The 20,572-nt window shown below is 36.0% G+C and overlaps 1 protein-coding gene across 4 annotated transcripts in view; it reads right to left on the bottom strand.

Annotated features, from left to right (window-relative positions):
• The window catches only part of BRD10 (bromodomain containing 10), a 62,099-nt gene that overhangs the window by 25,798 nt on the left and 15,729 nt on the right, over positions 1–20,572 (bottom strand). For 3 of the 4 annotated variants that reach the window (XM_090132569.1, XM_031606158.2, XM_090132568.1), the window contains exons 5-6: positions 8,200–8,276; positions 2,751–2,840 (exon numbers count right to left, since the gene is read on the bottom strand). In XM_090132569.1, coding sequence (XP_089988695.1) covers positions 2,751–2,840; positions 8,200–8,276 — 167 coding nt within the window. The remainder of the gene's footprint in view (positions 1–2,750; positions 2,841–8,199; positions 8,277–20,572) is intronic. The other variant, XM_031606159.2, reaches the window with a different exon arrangement.

Genomic DNA, 20,572 nt, shown 5'->3' with positions numbered 1-20,572 from the left:
GTACAGTTAATTCAAAAAGCATTGCAGATGTTCAAGTGAGTACAGAATTAAACTGTTTTAATCAGCTAAACAATGAAAATCATTTCAAACAGGTTTATTATTTCACTGCTGTGGGAGGAATTGGTAGTAATGCTCACATCTACAATTATCCATATCCTTCCATTACATAACCTTGATCTAATTTGCGCTCATTCTGCCAAACAAAACTTGTTTGAACTAAAAATCTCATGTCATTTGTTGGCTCAAGCTCATTTCTGAGAAGTGTCAGATACAACCAGTCCAACTATGCACAGAAATTGCCAGCAAACAGCATGTTTACTCATGTTAAAGAAGTCTTACAGCTCAGCTCTTCTGTTACAGCCTTCAGTACTTCCAAGTTCTGGAGTAGGAATTTCTTTTATGTCATCAAAACAACTACTATGAAGTAGTAATGCAGTAAGACCACCACCATTTTCATCTTCAAACAAGAAAAAAGGCCACGAAAGCCTTAAAATTATCATAATATATCATATTAAAATACACTTTCACATTAAGTCAAATTTGTATTATGAGAGAGCAATGTTTTACTAAAAACGTTAGGAAATTCAGAAACCTGCAAGAAACTCTGTTATGGATGCCACTGTCAATTATGTCAAAGATGAATAATAAAAATATGCATCTCCTCCAGATTTGAAGTTACCTAACTTAGTTATACATGGTTTTATTGACATAAAAAATGCAACTTTAATAATCTTCCTTGCAAAATGTCTAGCCAAGTTTGCTGACTATTTATCTAACTTAAGATCTCTGTACTTTTTTTAAAGTATGCAATCTGAATGATTTTTAAAATCAACATTTCACTGTTCCTTTTTAATCAATTCTTCAGCAATTTATCCTACTCTTATTTTTTCACATAATATTTTTAACACCATAAATGTTTAAAGACTCAAAAGATAGAAATGTGTGAGCACACAAAAAAATTGTTCTTACCTCACAAATTCTGACCACTGAATGAGTTGTATCTTAACCTTGTATTTAAGAGCTTGTTGGTTTTCTAAGATGGTGTGATTAGAACTAAACATAGTATTCCTGCTGAAGTCATGCAACTTATTTACATAATGACATTATCAGATTTCAGTTCAAAGAGCGATTATGACATATTCAGCATTTGTATACCCTTGAAGAAGTCTTGTTGTATAGTTCTGTCAGTAGGAAAAGTCTCATCTATAATAGGATTATTAGTATGCTAATGTGTACTCTCATTTTTGTCTTTTTCTTCTATAATTGACACAGTCTTTTTGATAATCACTGGACAATCCTATATTAAAACCAATTTGCAATTTAGCAACTATAACTTCAAGTGTCATCTATCTTTACTCCTTTGGATATTGTAACAGCTATTACACTAAGGAAATGCACTGAAGTCTTTCACTGTCTCTCCTCTACCACCTCTCCAATACTCAAATAATTAAAAATATAAGTTACTTCTAATCCAGACTAAGGACATTAACACAAATTAGTGACCAAACATCCAAGGTACAGAAAAAGCAAAATTTTTAAGCACTACTATCAATAGAAATGTCACAGAAATTTCTCCCAAAAGTTTAACAGAAAAAAAAGTATCAGTATTAGAAAGAATTGGCTGTAATAAATTAATAAATTAAAATTAGATACTCTCCTATTCAACCTATTTCAATACAAAACACGGAATCACAGAATCATTTAAGTTAGAAAAGCCCCTGAAGACCACAAAGTCCAAAGGTCAATCTAACGCTATCAAGTTCACCACCAAATTACATCCCTAAAAACCAAATCCATGCATCTCTTAAACACCTCCAGGGATAATGACTTCACCACCTCCCTAAACAGCCAATTTCAGAGCCTTGCCAGCCTTTCCATGAAGAAATTCTTCCTATGTTCAATGTAAACCTCTGCTAGAACGATTTGAGGATGCTTTCTTGCATTCTGTCACTTGTTACCTGAGAAAAGATAACATCTTTACTGCAACCTCCTTTCAGGTAATTGTAGAGAACAATAAGCATTCTCTTCTCCAGACTAAACATCAGTTTGTGAAAGACTGGCTGGAAAGTGCCTGGCAGAAAATGACCAAAGGGTGCTGGCGGGCAGCTGGCTGAACACAATTACAGCAGTGTGCCCAGGTGGCCCAAAATGCAAATGGCATCCTAGCCTGCATCAGGAATACTGAAGTCAGCAGGACCATGGAAGTGATTTTTCCTTCTGTACTCAGCACTGATGAGAATACATCTTGAGTACTGTGCCCAGTTTTGGGCCTCTCATTGCAAAAAAAATATTGAGTTGCTGGAACACTTCAGCAAAACCTATTTTAATAGTTTATTCAAAAAAATAAATGGGGTTAGGAATCCTAATATGCGTCTTAGGGGTCTCAAGAAAAATCTGATCTGATAGATATGAGAACTCTGCCTTTTAATTACTCACTGGTAAGAGTTTGTCTTAAGGGAAGAGGGCTCACATTTAATAGAAATAGACTGCTTCTTCTAAGGTATCACCACTGCTTGGAATTTTTTTCTGGCAGTGAGAAGTGTTAACATATAGTTAATGAATTTCCTTATAAGAAAATTGTGAACAGAACAATACATACAGATAAGATTAAGATTACAGTCTCCAGGCACCAACCATATTGAGGCTTCATGCAATGAATGAAAAGGCAAAAAATATTCAGCTGACAGCCCTCAGCAAATAACTGGCACAGTTTCATATTCATACAAGAGAAAACTTTTTATGTCACATACCGATTTCTTTTTAATGTCCTCCAGATCTTTGAGTTCATTCTCAATCTTTGTGATTAATTCCCTGAGTTCATCAAGATTAGTGCAAATAAGCTAAAAAAAAAAAAAAAAAAAAAAAAAAAAGAACACAAACACTTGGTAATGTGGGACTTGAAAAATACACAACGAAGTTAAAAAAAATCTAAAAGCTCATGTTATTATACAGTGCCAACCATTTGGTTTTTATTTTCTTACAGTATTATTTAATTTATTATTATTATTTTTTTTAAAAAAGGTCTTATTGAAATGAATGCACTTCAGATACAAACCATGTACCTCTGTATATGAGATACACAATTTCACACTTTTCACAATGTAGGTTTTTCCTCCAAGCTGCAGTGAATGAAACAAGTTACCAGATTTGTCTCAAGTATAGCAATGAGCTGGAACAGGCTTGAGTATCAAACAAAAACCTGTTAAGTGTACTAGCTTTGCACTATGCTGTTGTTATAACATTACTGCTCTTGTTACAATTTTCACCTGAACAGAACCTCATATATTAACATGCAGCATTCCAGAACGATAACCTAGCCATATCTATAAAATCTATCTAATTTCAGTAAAAGCAGTATATCTAGTGCTCTGGAATTTCGTCTTATTTCTGTCCTTGGCAAACAGCTTTTTACATTCTTCCTATAACAAAATGGCTGTTATTTACTCGAATAAATTTTCAAAGAAACAATAATGATCTTTAAGTTTTGGCTTACCGTCACTTACAGCAATTACAAACTTACTAAACTGGAAATTTTTAAGCTGTTAGGTTCATTCAGGTCACTGTAAGTTAAGACTTGCTTACTTCTGAACATCTTTATGTAGAAATGTTTTCATTAGAATTGAAAAAACTTTGAAATAACATAAGAAAAGACAAATCCAAGTAGCAAAAAAACCCACCAATATGCTATCATGATACAATTTTTACCCCCATATTAGTGAATCACAACAATAGATCTTAACTTCAATTACACATTAAATTCTATAATTTCAAGATTTGGAGCAAGTTCACTTATCAAAGCACATCAGGTTCTTTCATTATTATAATATAGAACAGACATATCCTGCATGGAAGGAAGTGTCAAGTACGTAACTGCAAACCAGAAGGCAAATAATGATTTTTCTACTTCCACCTGTAATTATGCAAAAATTTACAAGTTTGTCACATCCATGATAAGTCAATAAAAACATGAATAGAGAATTCCCTTACACAATTATAATCCATTCCTTCGGAATTCATTTTTTAAATTGCACCACTGCCTTTTGTGTTCTCCTACTGTATGTGTTATGAGTCAATGACCAAAGACAAAGCAGAACTACAAATCAAAGCAAGATACCATTCATCCAACTTTGTATTTAATATGCTAAAAGTTTGTGAGCTTCTCTCTAGAAATATATATATTGTAAGGCAAGAGTTTTTAAGAAGGATTATTTCAGCGTTATTAGTTGAATGCTGTCCTGAAAATACCAACTGTATCTTTACAACTGAGCTCCTATATGTCAGGTATTTCTCACTGCCTAACTTTTCAGAGTCTCTGGTCTTGTCAGAGCAGTCACTTGAGATACTAGGATCTAATTTGCTAAATTGTCAGTGAGTGTACATCAAGAAGAAAAACAAAGCAAACATTAAAAAAAATGAGTTGTTTTGGGGATGGTGCTGGCAGAGTAATCAAATTCCAATTTCACATCAGCACTGATGCACCTCTAAGACTAATACTTGTGTACAAATTATCTGCTGGTAAAACAATGAAGGTAGCAGCAGCTCAGTTTAGAGGATTTACTGGCAAAATGAATTTAATATCTTGAACACTCTGATACCATATTGAAAACCATCACAAAAACATTCAAGAAGAAATCTATTTAGATAAGTAGTTTGCAAATTTCTCTAATTTTTGATAACTGATATAGAAATTATAGGCAAATTTAAGGCATAATTAAGACAGATGATGATCATGAAATTCTCACAAACTTTTAAAATCATGTTCAATAAGTAACAGCTTATTTCAGTCATTACTTACCTTTCACTTCAGCAAACTTAGTTTATGACTTCATTCATTTTGCAATATGATAAAAAACAATGCTTTTAAAGTATTATTTATTATATCATTTTATTATGCATGATTTAAAACTCTTTTTTTTCTTTTGCATGAATCTACTGTCAGTAAATAAAATGAAGGATTTTTTTTTTTTATCATCTTGATATGAAATACAGCAGTTGTGTCTCATAATGTTTCATGTTCTTTGCTTGTGGTTGTTAACTGCCAGAATGCAGCAATTCCATTTCCAGCAAGAAACACTGACTTTCTGAATTGGTTTGTATGTTTTTACAAGTGAGTTCTGTGATCGTAATAAGAAACATACTAATGTTACAGTCTAATTTTCCTATCTCTCTTGGAGAACATGCTTTCTAATAATGTATCATGAGAAAAAGAATCCGGAGAGAGAAAAAACATGCTTATTACTTGAAGGTAGTGAAAAGTTAGTCCTATTCTCTAATATAGTACGCACTATCCTAACTTTCCGGGGTGCTAGTATTTCCATCAATGTATATGTCCTGTACATTAATTACATACATACTCACTTTGACACAGGCATTTTCAGATCAAGCACAGGACTGCATTTCCACAGGAAATAAGTATTCTGTTTTTCAGTTGAACATAAAGGAAACTTCAGATATTCTGTTTTCCAGTACATGTTCAAATTCTGTGTTGAACTTCTCCCACTAGATACAATCTCAGACCTTAGTAATCTCTCAAAGATCCTCACTGGATATTCAAGAAGGAATGGCAGGAATAAAACATCTCTCCAGATTTTTGCAAGGAAAGATAAGAACTATTCTAACTTGGTGCTCTCCAGTGATCTCTCACAATTTACAAATGAACTTTCATCATTATTTTAAAAATACAATCCGTAAATCTGTTTGTAAATACACACCTTGTGTACACCCCTGGATTATGGATGCCCCCTCCTTGGTTCTCTTTAACCAGCTGGAAATTCAGCCAACCTTTTTAAACATAATGCACTTCAGTGCAGCTTTGCTCCCAACTTCAGGTTGTCTGCATAATGATTTTAAGTTATACTTTAACTTCTCATTAAACTGTTCTTTTATTGAAACCATTTCAAAGAGGAAAATATCCAGATATTCTCCATTTGAGATCTGTATTTATTACAGACCACAGCTGATGAAAGTTAAGACTGTTTAACACAGTCACAGAAAAGCGAAAACATTAGCCCAGCTCCTTACAGTGTGTGTTCCTTCTCTGGTTATGGTACACCGAAGTCTACGTAGCTACATGTGTATATACGTATGAAAAAAGAAGGAAGGAAGAGAGAAAGCACTTAGAAAAAGACACTAGTAGACATGGGTCAGGGAGAGAACCAACAACACCAACTTAGTAACCTTTTAGTACAGAAGTATAATTATTGTCTTTTTTATTTTTTATTTTTTTAAATCATTAACAGGAAACAGTAGCTATAAACTTGGAAATGAGAATTTCTATTAAAAGGAAAACTGTAGAACCCAACTTACAAACTCATGAGCTGTCAACTCACTTATTAAATAATTTCCATAATATTAAAAACAGCATGTTTTTTGTGCTTTTATTTGGTAAAAAATAATTTAATTTACATCTGCTTCTTTTTTTATTATTATTTTTAAACAGATTTCAGCTAAGAACTTAGTACAAGGTCTGAAAACACCTTATCAGTAGGAACTATGAAAGTGAACAGAAAATTCACGTTTTATTTTCTCAAAAAGATATTTAAAACTGGCATTATAAATGCTAGGATTAGTTAGCATACCTATATATTGTCTTTTTTTTTTTTTTTTTTGTTAGCAACTGTTTTTAATCACCGTTTGAGTCATTTGGTCTCTATGATTGAAGATATTAAAATACGTAATAATATAAATTTTCTCAGCATTAATGCTGAATTTTGATCTTCGGGTAAAGAAAGGATTTACACATTTATTCTGAAGTATAGGATCTACTCCTAGGCAATAAGATACATTGTGGTTATTTTTCTTTTTATTTTATTATTTTCTTTCTTACATTTGTACACTGACGGCATATAAAACAAATCATAAATTTTTGAAAAGGTTTCAATTATTTGCTTTCTTCCTAAAAGAGCTGCTATTTACATACAAATAGCAATATTCTTGCGGTTGTACCCTCCCTTGCATGTCTCACTGTATAAACTTGTTTTATTAAATATTTTAAAACATATTCTCAACTTTAAATAATTATGTGGTATCTGGCAATCCCTGCATGTGGAAAAGAGTATCAAGACACATGTTTTACATTGCTTTAGAAGTTTCATATCTGCAAATATGGTATAAAATATGAAAATATTTAAAACACAATCATACCAGCCCTATCTATCCCCCTGAAAAAAGCAGATAAATAATTAGAAAGTTCCCTAAAAAGATTAAACTTATATATATATATCTTACCTTCACCTAAAACAGATCTAAAGCCTAGTTTTGATCAAAAGAGCTAAAACTACTCAGTTACATTTTAATTAACATTTTATATAGGTAAACATGTTAATTTAGCATTTAAATAGATACATAAACAAATAGGGTTTTTTTGGTTAGATATAAAATTAGGCTAAGCTTTAGATAACATTTTAGACAGACTATTTTTAACTAAACTACATATATGCATGGCGTGCAGGGAATGCTTTGAGAAAAATACACTTTAGACACTACCTACACAACAGTTGTAGTTTTATGAGGTTTGATTGCTTAGAATAGCACAGACTGCTATCTCAAAAATAAGCTTTTCTAAAAAGATGCCACCTAAAGAGAAGTTTAATTCAAGTAGGTATGGATACATAAACTGTGACTTACAACTTAAACGCTTTCATACTTCTGTTACAGCACCATAAAAAACATATTATTATAACTGCCACTCTCTTCTTAGTGCTCTCTGGTTTAAAGTTCATGCGCAGATAAGAGGTAAAAGTTACAGACAAGATGAACATATGAAGGTACAGATTTTTTCCAAGCCCTTGAGTAAATTAAGCTAGATTTCAATTCAAGGGTCACAGTGAAACATATCATTAAACCATATCAAACCAAAACAGTAAAAACACTAGTAATTTTATCCTAGATTGTATCTTACAAATTACATCAACAACTTCTGTTTTCCAGGTTTGGTCCTCCATCATACTTACCTGGGATCTTAAAAAGTACTGTGTACTGTGTACTTTTTAACTACATTTAAAAAAAATGCTAAAACATTCTCCACCAAGAAAATATGAAGTGTGTGTTTAAAAGCACTATTAGAAGCACACCTTTTATTCGAGAAAAGGAAAATCCATCTCTTGACTAGGATTTACAAGATCTATGTCAGACAATGAGGGACTTAATCTACAGGCATTCAGGTTTCAAGAACTTAGAACAAGAATTAAAATCATTTACCTGAAATTCTGGTATGGCAGACTTTGTGACACCTTTCCTCTTCTTTGTGATTGCTTTTTTAGAAACCGACTTTTTTCCTTTTAAGATTAAAAGAGAAAAGCTTCATAATGCTGTTTGTTGTACTTCATTAATAAAACCAAATTACATACAGACTTTAAAGTTAAACTGTAACTACCAGATGGCTGACAAGTGCGTCACGTAAGTACAGCGAATCAGAACTAGATGCAGCAAAAGCAAACATTAAACTACAAGTATATGTGGGGCAGTTCTTTCACACACACACACACACACACACACACACAAAAAAAAAAAAAAAAGAGAGAGAGAAAAAAAAAGAACAAAGAATAAACCCATTACACTGCCCATAATATGCCACCTAAAAATTAAGAGAACACTGCAAAAAATTATTATGTCATAGAAGAAACATTCACATCACTGTTCTGGAAGGTGTAAAATCCAGAACTTATGCCACAAGCTTAAGAAATATAGTATCTTACCTGCAAGGCATGTTCTCTCACATTGCAAAGTGAATCATACATTACGGTCTGGGACATCTATATGTTACAATAAAAAATACCCTCAAACAACAAATAATATCTAGAAATTGCCAAATGGAAATACTGAAGTTATCAGTGAAATCAGAATACTCACAAGATTATTCTGGCAGTGGCAAAGCCTAACATTTTAGAAGAAACCTCATGTCCTCACCACACAATTGTACTATATTGTAATACAGATGTAACAATTAACTTCCTTTAAGACAAGACAAGTGGTGTAATGCCTGAAGTATCAGGATTAATAGAACGTGAACACTTTCCACATTAAGTAGTTGCATCACCCAGACTTACGTACGCTTCATATAATTGAGTTCCTTATTCCTACATAACATGATAAACTGCAACAAGTCCTCTTCTGACAAGTTCATTTAGACTAAAACCACCACTGTAAGATTACCACCATGCTCACATTCCAGAGTCCTAAACATCATCTAAAAACCTAGTCACATGACATATGCTGAATTCACTGTTAGACACAGTCATTGCATGTTACTTGGTTTTAAAAAAAAAAAAACACTAATTTTTAAATTATGAAAATATTGTCAAGAATTGTTGGGGTTATTTTTACTAATGTATGTATGTGCAAATACATACATGCAGTTAAATGAAAACAACTCCAACAGTAATGCCTCAGATTTTATTATGTTGGCCCATGAATCAAGTTTTTTGTCAGTGGTAAGGCTCTGAAAGCTAAACCTTTCCACCAATATTCTGCTATGTTATTGCTGTGCAACAGATGGCAGCAGAGGGACAGTCTGACAAAATGGCGTCTGACATGGAAATGCGTGTAAAGCAAAGGTGTGTACTCCATATGGAACAAATGGCACCCATGGACTTTCACTGACATTTGACAAATGTTTGTGGAGATCAAACAGTGAATGTGAGAACAGTGAGGTGGTCAGTGGTGTGTTTCAGCTGCGGTGACAGTGGCATGAAAAGCAAGCCACGTTCTTGTCAGCCATGCATAGCTGTCACATCACCAAAGGAAGAGCATCTCGATTAGCTCACCTGTACAAATCAGCAGCTTATGACAAGTGAACTACACAAAGCTCAGTATGAGCTTCAGTGTTGGAAACAATGGTGACAAAATTTGAATATTGCAAAGTTTGTGCCTGGTGGGTCCCATGAATGCTCACATGGTAACAGAAATAACATCGTATGCAAGTTTCTCTGGTCTACTGAACCAATATGAGGCTGAAGATGGCAGTTTTGTGGATTGCATCATAACTGATGATGAGATCTTGAGTGGATCTTGGAGTGGCAACAGCTACATTCCCCAGTAAAGAAAATGTTCAGAAAATGGTCCTATTTGGGTAGTGATGTGCACTATCTCTTTTGGGATAGGAAAGGGATAATCCTTCTGAATATTCTGGAACTTGGACAAATGAACTCTGACCACTAGACCACAGCCCTGACTAAGCTAAAGGCTTGAACTTCCAGAGAAGATGACCTTTCTCATCAAACACAGTAAATAACACCAAGCCCCATACTAGTCTGAAGACCATGAAGCACAATGCCTATCTTGGCTAGACTGTCCTACCACACCCCCTGCACAGTCCAGATTTGATGCCTTCTCACTTCCATCTATTTTTCTGATGAAAGATGGACTTCATGGGCAACATCTTCTTAGCTACAATGAGTTGCTAAGAAACAGTGAATCACCTCTACTGGGGCCAATTTTTACAAGCATGGTATGCAGGCTCTTGTTCACAAAATGCGCAGGTAACGGTGGTGCCTTTGTTGAAAAACAGCTGAGAATTTGCTCTACTGAATAGTATTATTGTGCTCTTTTTATCTGTTGTAGTTCCCATGGAAATAAATAGGAGGCATTACTTTCAGAGTGACCAATGTAGGTGTAGAGGCAATTTAAACAGAATATATTGAGATACTGATCATATCTCAAGACACTCTATCAATCATTATCCAAAAGAATGGGAACAGAAAAATCAAAATTTTATTTTTAGTTTACTATACTATGTGGTTTCCAAAACACTGTAGCTGAATCTGACACAGAACAGCGCTAGGGGAGGGTACAGGACTGGATGGACTGCTGCTATAAACCTAGACTTGAAAATCCACTTAATGAAATGCATGAAAATTTGAAGAGTCCTCAGCTACCAAAAGTCAACACTCAAAGACTTAACACTAGAGAAGAGTGACAAAGGTATAGGTGCATCTTTATTAAAACAATGACCTACACATTTTGAGAACATGAAAAAAATCCAAAATATCAACATTTTTAGTACACATTTTAAGGATTCAGGTGCATTGAAAACATATTTGGTATGATTGAAAACAGAGCTGTTCATAATATGAATTAAAACAGACTAATACAAGTTTTCGTGACAAACTCTGAAGAAATCTGGACACACAGTGGTTACCTAATGCTGTAAAAGAATGTTATCTGGCACGAGCATAAAGGGATAAAAACATGAGGCTGCCAGGCAATCCTACATTATCTTTCTTTATAAAAAGACAGTTCTGAATGGTTAAAAAGAAATGTTTAGTTCTGAATATTTTCAACATAACATTCTTTAGTGAATATTTGCTTGAATATTTTCAGCATGAGGTATTATATGATGCAGCATACTTTGAAAAAGCAAGTGGTAACAGAAATATATTCTCTCTTAGCACGAGTATTGACTTCCAAAAATGGAGAAAAATAATTAGGAAGATTTATAATTAAATACCAAAAGACCAAGTAAATATTTCTTATTTGCAGAAACACCTGAAATTGAAAAGACTGGGGTAGCAAATAAAGCAAGAAGAATTGAAAATTTGATTAGAAACATATTGAAGATTTCCTCTTACCTGTAATTTAATCTGAATCAGGGTTAAAAAATTTCATTTTCTTTCTTTTTGCTAAAGAAAGAAAAGTCTGACATATGGGTTATCAATGGGTGTCTAATAAAACATATGTACATAAGACTAATAATTATTTAACAAGCTGACATAACTCTGTGAATTAATAACATATTTGTACTGTACAGCACCGTAGTCTCTTTACCACTTGGAGACTATAAGCACCAGACATCCTATGGTGCCAGCACCGAAAAAGAAAACAGAACAAATATTTGCACTACGGAAGAAAATCATTATGTATAACAAACTAACTTTGGGAAAGTCATTGTCTACTTTAATAACATCCTTATAAAATAACAATTTTAAATTTGAAAGAAAGAAGCTATTGATGCAGTAATGATTTTTTTTTTTTTTAAGAGTAATCTCGGGTTTTCAAAAAAAAAAAAAACATTCCTCAGTCTCCAAGTTACAAAGGAAATTTTTGCTCTAATAGCTTTTCAAAAAAACAAAAAACAAACAAACAAAACATGATAAAAGAAGTACTTAAAGGAAATTTTCTTTAGTACTTCCTGAGACAATGCAGCTGCACTTATGCATGTGCCCTTTTTCCGGACTAACTTTGGTACCTTAATGTAAGTGAATTTTAATATTTTGAAGTGTGACAATCTTCTACTAAAGTTATGAAAAATTAATTTTCCACAGCATAAATCCACACAATCTGAAACTATGGACTGATGAGCAAGTATGTTCTGCAAAGACAACAGAGGTGATAAGATATGGCTGCCCCTACCAGCTGCTTCATATTGGCCCTGTCACATACAAAAAAGGTCACACTAACACTGAAGTCATGCCACCACAAAGCATATTTGCTTGTCTTGAACTGCTAGGCTGAGGTGGGCATAGATTCTCTATGGACAGTAAAATCAGTAAAGGGTTGAACAGGTTACTACTGTGAGTAGCAGTTTCTCAACCTACTCCAGTGTTATCTGCTAGAGCTTCTTTGCCCGTGATCTTAGCTAAAGAGACTGTTTAAAATAGCTTAAATCACTCACTTTAAAAATAGAAGTAATGCTGCTGAGAGATGCTAGATGTATTCTGACTCATAGTACACTGTACCCTTCAGACCATGCTCAATGTACAAATATATTAAGCAATCACAGCTGGAAAAACAAATTTGAGAAATAAAGAAGGAAAAAAAATCTAATGAAAAAGTTGATACACATTTTTTCATTAAGTTACCGATTGTGATTCAACAAGACTTGCTTATCTCCCAATTCTCAGTCTCTCGCTTTTACTAGCTGTGATTTAGAAACCATTTAGCAATAATTCAACAGATAGACTAGAAAAATAATCATAGAATCACAGAATGACTGAAGTTGGCAGGGCCTTTTGGCTCCGTCTGTTTGAAGTCCTTTCAAGCGGAAACATGAGAGCAGGGTGCCCAGTTCCACATTCAGGCATCTTCTGAAAATCTCCAAGGAGGAGACTCCACGACCTCTGGGCAGCCTGTGCCAGTGAATGTGCAGTCATTTTGGTAGAAACATTCTCACAAAGGGATGAGGTGGCTCAATAAATAGACTTCTATCTCTAGATGTCTTCGAGAAATAGGTAGACAAATCACAGCCAACATGACCATTTTTAAAAGTACTGCTTCCAACAAGGAGCCAAACTACATGACCTCCAGAGGTTCCTTCCAACCAACTTTTCTATCACTGTGCTTCTTTTAAAATACTGCCTTGTAGAAAATACACATGCTATAACAAACACAAAAGAATCAATAATGCTAGAGTGCAATGCACAGATGGAAGTTAAATCAGAAAATGGTTCATCCAGTTTCACAGTTCTCTTCTCCAATCATGTTAAGAATGAAAAGATCAAAACATAAAATAGTTTCCCTTCAAAATAAATTATTACCCAAACTACAACAAAAAATCCATCTAAAATAATGATCTAGAAATTTCTAAAGAGCTCTTCTCCTCAACAGTTGCAACTTCACAAAGGCTGTTGCTATTATAACTACCATCTTGAAGAATTAACAGTGGTCTACCAATCCAACAGCTACAACAGATTTTTTTTTTTTTTTTTTTTTTTTTGCACAACAGAGAAATACTGGGACAAGTATTACATAAATGTTTTATAAAATCATAGAATCGCTCAGGTTGGAAAAGACCTTAAAGATCATTGAGTCCAGCCAAAACCTAACCACACTACCCTAACTAACAACCTCTGCTAAATCATGTCCCTGAGCACCACATCCAAACCATTTTTAAACAAATCCAGGGATAGTGACCCAACCACCTCCCTGGGGAGCCTATTCCACTGCTTAACAACCCTTTCTGTAAAGAAGTTTTTCCTATTATCCAACCTAAACTTACCCTGGTGCAACTTGAGGCCATTTCTCCTCGTCCTGTCACCTGTCACCAGTGAGAAGAGACCAATCCCAATCTCACCATAAGCACCTTTCAAGTATTTGAAGTGAGCAATAAGGTTTCCCCTCAGCCTCCTCTTCCCCATACTAAATAGTCCCAGTTCCTTCAGTCTCTCCTCACAGGGCATATTCTCCAAGCCCTTCACAAGCCTTGTTGCCCTTTTTTGGACCTGCTCCAACACCTCAATCTTTATAAAGACTAATCTTTATAATGATTAATAAGTAAATACTGATTTATCCTTACTTTTGCTAGCACCACATGGCAATACTCCTAATGAATATTAAAATTTTATGTTTTATATAAAGTTTAATATCAAATATGACAATATTTCTTTAAAAAGAAAAAACTTTTTGCCTTTTAACAGAATTACACAATATTACTAAACACGGAAAACTGACTTGTATTCAAATATATACGTATCAAAACTATATTAATAAAATTCTACTTTGCTACAACAAAAGTATTATAAAACTAGGAAATGTCAGCCGGCATTATTCCTGTTTAACCTCTTATTCATCCACTAACATGGGCCACCATTACTAATGTCTCCACAATGCTTTTTCCAGCAGGCTTCATATCTCACTGTGGTTTCAGTTCAAAGAAGTGGATATAAGACATCTTACCCTGGATAAAAGTAGCTTTTCTCGTTTCTTTTCTCCCTCCATAGTGCAGGAGAGGATCAACTCTTTTTTATACCACTTCCAAAACAGACAGAATTAAGACATTCCTGAGGTTAGAGAGGTAAAAATTACAAACATCTAAGGCAAGAGCCCTGTTCATTGAGCACAGAAGGACTGCAACAAATAAGTGCTCCTTTAATTTTCCACCAGAGAATACAGGGAAAATACACAATCACTTTAGTCTTCAAGTAAACTATAACATATTACTCTGAACTATAATCCAAATATGCATGGATAGAAAACAAAAAACTTTATTAATATTTATTTCATAAATAAATGATGCAACTCTATACCTAGAGCTGGCAGCATCACAGTAGAAAAGCTTAATTTGTATATTTCCTGACTTTACCTACTGACACAAACCTCTTGTCAAAATGCACACAATCAGCAATAAGGGCTGTGCAGTAACATTTCAGCTATCATTTCCTTGTTTGCTTTTTTTCTGAATGAAAACAAACTCCATCTTGGACAGGGAGGTGATTGTTCCCTTCTATTCTGCTCTTGTGAGGCCCCATCTGGAGTACTGCGTCCAAGTCTGGAGCCCCCAGTACAAGAAAGACAGGGAGCTGTTGGAGAGGGTCCAGAGGAGGGCCACGAAGATGATCAGGGGACTGGAGCACCTCCCCTATGAGGCTGAAGGAGCTGGGCTTGTTCAGCCTGGAGAAAAGAAGGCTGCGGGGTGACCTCATTGCAGCATTTCAGTACCTAAAGGGAGCTTACAAGCAGGAGGGGAATCAACTCTTTGAAAGGGTGAGTGACAGCAGGACAAGGGGAAATGGTTTTAAGCTGAGGGAAGGGAGATTTAGGTTGGATGTGAGGGGGAAGTTCTTTACAGAGAGAGTGGTGAGGTGCTGGAACAGGCTGCCCAGAGAGGTTGTGGATGCCCCATCCCTGGAGGTGTTCAAGGCCAGATTGGATGGGGCCTTGGGCAGTTTGGTCTAGCATTAGGTGGGATGGTTGGTGGCCCTGCATGTGGCAGGGGGGTTGGAGATTCATGAGGTCCCTTCCAACCCTGGCCATTCTGTGATTCTGTGATCTTGTGGCAGAAATGCAGTGAAATACAGGCCTTCCCACAGAGCATACCCCTACTCACCTGCAGAAGGGGCCAGAAAGGTACTAAGCACACACAGGTAACGTTTAACTTGGATACTCTCCTGTCCTGCTGAAATGATTTGGTCTTTGAAGGATGATGAAGAAGGAAACTTGTGTATTGTATAAGTGAGAAAGAGAGATAGCTGAAAGCACTAAAATGAATATTAAATAAATACTGCTCTCAGAAAAGTTGATTTCAAACAAGGTGAATATTCTTTGTATGAGTGAGATGCTGCCTGAAACAATGTATTCCAGGTTTGACGTATCCCTAGCTCCTCAATCAAAGACAGTATTTTATATAACAAACATAAAACTAAACCAAAAGAAATTAGTAATATAATTAAAAACTGAATAATTTTTACATTGCGGTTTTAATTGTTAATTCTAAATTAACAGTGAAGAATCATCACAGTAAGTGAAGCCAAAGAAATATGACTTCCATGAATTCATTCTGTCTTGAATGAATTTGTCCATACTTTTGACAGACAATTAAGTGCCGACTGTTACTTATTTTTCCTCATAATTTCTTTCGTCATGCATAGTAAACAGGGATTCACCAAGGAGAAATCATGTTCAACCAGCATGACAGACTTCTATGATGAAGTGATCAGCTTGCTAATTGTGGGAAAAGCAGTGAATTTCCATAGGGCCTTTGACACTGCTTCCCTTAAGGTCTGCACAGAAAAGATATTGATATATGGGGTGGATGACCAGACAGTGAGGTGGGCTGAAAGCTGGCTAAACGGCCAGGCCCAAAGGGTGGTAGTTAGTGGAATGAAGTCTATGTGGAGGCCAGTAACTGGTGGTGAACACTGCAGTCAGCAATACTGTTCTGTATCACAATTAATGATCTGGATGACGGGATGAAGTGCACACACAGTAAATTCACAGATGACACAAAACGGGGAGGCATGGCTGATAGGGCAGAGGGTCACGCTGGTATACAGAGGGACTTGGACAGTCTAGAGAAATGGGCTGACAGGAAACAAGGAAGTTCAGCAAGGGGATGTGCAAAGACTTGCACTTCATTAAGAACAATCCCAAGCACCAGAACATGTTGGGGACTACCTCAAAGGAAAGCTGGGGATCGCCAGCTTGAACACAAGCCAACTATATACCCTTACAGCAAAGAAGGCTAACGGTATCCTGGGCAATGTTAGGCAAAGTATGGACAGTGAGGGCAAGGGAGGTGGTCCTTCTCCTCTCTTTGGGGCTAATGAGACTACAGCTTGAACACTGTGGTTCCCCAGTACAAGACAGACAAAGGTACATCAGAGTGCAACAAAAGAGCCATGAAACTGATGAAGGGACTAGAGCATCATTCCTACAAAGACAGGCTGAGAGACTTGAGACTGCTCAGCCTGGAGAAGAGTAGGAGGGATCTCATCAATGTATCCAAGTACCAGAAGGGCAATTGCAAAGAAAACATAACCAGGTCCATTTCACTGATTCCCAGAGACATGACAAGAGGCAATAGGCACAAAGGGAAACAAAGAATGCTCTGTCTCAATATCAGTAGAATTTTATTCTATTTTTACTGTGTAGGTGGCTATTTGCAATCTGCTCAAGGTGGCCTGTTTGTACACGGGGGTTGGACAAGATGACTTCCATAGGTGCCTTTCAAGCTTTACCATTCTGTGATTCTATGTACTTATGATTTGTCATCAAGCCATTTGCTAATCAAAGTGATTGCTAGGAGTGAAAAAGTTAAAAAAAGTTCACATTTACAGATCTTTCAGCATTTACTCATTTTAAATAACAATGCTATTTGAACACTTCTGTTCAAAGATTTACTGGAAATCAACATCTTATTAGCTAACAGCTCCTCCAACAGCACTAAGAAAATTCTTAGAAATGCTCTTGACAGTCTTAAATCACCTCATCAAGAGTAATACAGACCATTTATTAGTTAGCATAACATAAATCATTTTTACTTGAAAACAGGAACATATCTAAAGATCCAGTAAAACTTTTTGTGAGATGTTGTGGCACTTGTATGAAGATAGCAATCAGTGCTACAAATTACAAAATGACATCATCATAGAGCAGTAATGCAATTTTTGCAGCATATGCAACAGAGCAGCAATCTCCCTGGGACGAAAAAGCTGGTATTTTACTCTACATCACTAATACTCACCATGATGACATAAAGTCCAATAAATTCCTGCTTGCTCATCCCATTCTACATGCAACTCCACTGTTCTCAAATGGAAAAACTCGCAAGAGTTTTCCTCTTCCCAAATATTTAGGATATATTTTCACACATTTCAAAGGTTTGGCAAAAACTGAGCATGTCCTGACTTTACGGTACTCTCCTTATCTTCAATCTTGATCCCAAAAGCTCCCCTTCTAAAAAATATCATATGGAATTATCTAGAAAATGAAGCATTACTACAGACTTTTTATATCTTCCACGTTGGCATAGAGAATGTTTTTATAAAGTTATAATGGTAAAGCAGATCTGAACAAGTGCATTAATTACGATGATTTAAGGAACAATGCAAATAAATCCACAACAGAGGCATGTTTCCAGAATTGCTAAACTTGACTGTCAGTGCAGCTTGATACATTGAGAATCCGGTTGCAACTTGCAAAAGAAAAGAAACCACATGTTCTATTTTAAATATTATTAACGTGTTGTTCCACACAAAGAAGTCAGACACCTACAATGAAATCTTCACTATTCTGAAGAGAAGGGTGAAGATGAAAACATACCAGATACTACAAAACAGCTGCCAGGCTGTTAAATTCATTCCTTCACATTCAAGCAAATGTTGACTTTGCACACAAAACTTAATGATACTTCAAAGAAATAAAATATACTGTGAAATAAAGTTTAAGAGTGTAGATAGCTATAATCTTTTAAAAGTATATATACTATACAAGTATAGTATTTACATTGAGGTTCTTCTAAGGGATAACATTTCAACAAATCACTGTGGTTACAGCAGATGTATGCTATAAAGGGGTTTTCCACACAAACTGAATTAAAAGAGATGATTGAACTCACACTTACTTCAACCTCTGTTTCAGGCACATAGAGTTACTTCAATCAGACTCTCATCCTTTCTTTTTTATCACCCCTCTGAATGTTTTCAGTTTCATCCATTCTGCGTTCCAAGCAAAGTCAGAATTCCTATGTTTTTATATTGTGCCTTGCACTATAATCCTTGATGTACCTCACTGTCATAACAGGTATATCTAGGTACATAGATGGTGCCACACTCAGAGCTTTGGCTTCTGTGATATTGGATGCACCTTGGAAAGACCAGGCACACTGATGTCAGACGGGACCAGTAGGCAGCAATCTGACTGCACTGATTAGCAAACCTTTAAACTAGGTTTGATGGGGAAACGGAATGTACCTCTGAGTTACAAAAAAGAGCCTGGGAACTCTGTCACTTCAGGAAGCAGGAAGAAAAAAAAACTCAGATTTGTTCCAAAGGCATTAGGGAGGGCTCCTCCAAGAAGATAACACTGCCCATAGACCAGTTGAAATGCCACTACGCCAATGCATATAGCACAGGAAATAAGCAGGAGGAGCTGGAAACCAAAGTGTAATTAGAAAACTATGGCCTAATTGCTATTACAGAAGTGTGGTGGTTGGAAATCCTGCCGATGGTGGGGTAGATGGAATTAGATGATCACAGAATCACAGAATCACAGGATTGGCAGGGTTGGAAGGGACCTCAAGGATCATGAATCTCCACCCCCCCTGCCATATGCAGGGACACCAACCTTCCCATTTAATACTAGACCATGCTGCCCAGGGCCCCATCTAATCTGGCCTTGATCTTTAAAGTCCTTTCCAACACAAGCCATTCTATGAACTACATGACCACAACACTACTTGTAGGGATACAAGGGATCAAAGGGATACAAGCTTTTTAGAAAGAGGGGCAGTGGAGTTGCCCTATATGTTAACCAACTGATAGACTGCAAAGAGCTACCTCTGAGAAACAGTCATGAATATATTAAGAGCTTATGGGTAAAAATTAAGGACAAGACCAATAAAGGACATCTGGTGGTAAGATCTACTACAGGCCCTAGAGAGGAGCTTGCTGACAAGGCCTTCTTACTTAGCTACAAGAGTCACTGTGCACATAGTTTCTCATCTGTATGGGACATTTCCACCACCAAGTACCCGGTGGAAAAGCAATTCAGCAGGCTGCAAGCAATCCAAGAGACTCCTGGAGTGCAATGAGGGTAACTTCCTGCTCCAGGTACTAGATAAACCAAGCAGAGGAGAAGTGCTATGGACCTGGTACTCACCAATACAGGCAAACTCATTATAGAAGTTAAGACTGGAAGTGGACTGGGATGTAGCAATGAAGTCCTAGAGGCGTTTGTGATCTCGAGGAATATGGGCCTGATAAAGGGCTATGTCAAGACACCAAACTTCAAATAAATTAATTTCCAGCTAGTTAAGGAATTATTGGATAAGACTGCTTGGGAAGCTCTTTAGGGACAAAGGGACAGAGCAGAGCTTAATGATGCCTTTCTGAGAGTAAAAGAGTCGTACATCCCAGTGCATGAAACAAAGCAGGAAGAGCAGGAAATCAATATAGCTGAAAAACAACCTGCTGGTCAAGCTGAGGGATAAAAAGGAATCACACAGCAGGGATATGTGGCTCAGGAAGAATACAGGAATGCTGTCCAGACAAGCAGAGATAGGAACAGGAAAGCCAAGAATTACAAAATCATTGAATCATTTGAGTTGGTTGGGACCTTAAAAAGTCATCTAGTCCAACTCTCCTGCAATGAACAGGAACATCTACAGCTAGCTCAGGTTGTTCAGAGCTCCATCCAGACT

This window comes from Phasianus colchicus, chromosome Z (genome assembly GCF_987193195.1).
Source record: "Phasianus colchicus chromosome Z, bPhaCol1.hap1.1, whole genome shotgun sequence".
Taxonomy (NCBI): domain Eukaryota; kingdom Metazoa; phylum Chordata; class Aves; order Galliformes; family Phasianidae; genus Phasianus; species Phasianus colchicus.
Note: the sequence above shows the minus strand (reverse complement) of the source record. Positions and strands in the feature narration are given on the sequence as shown.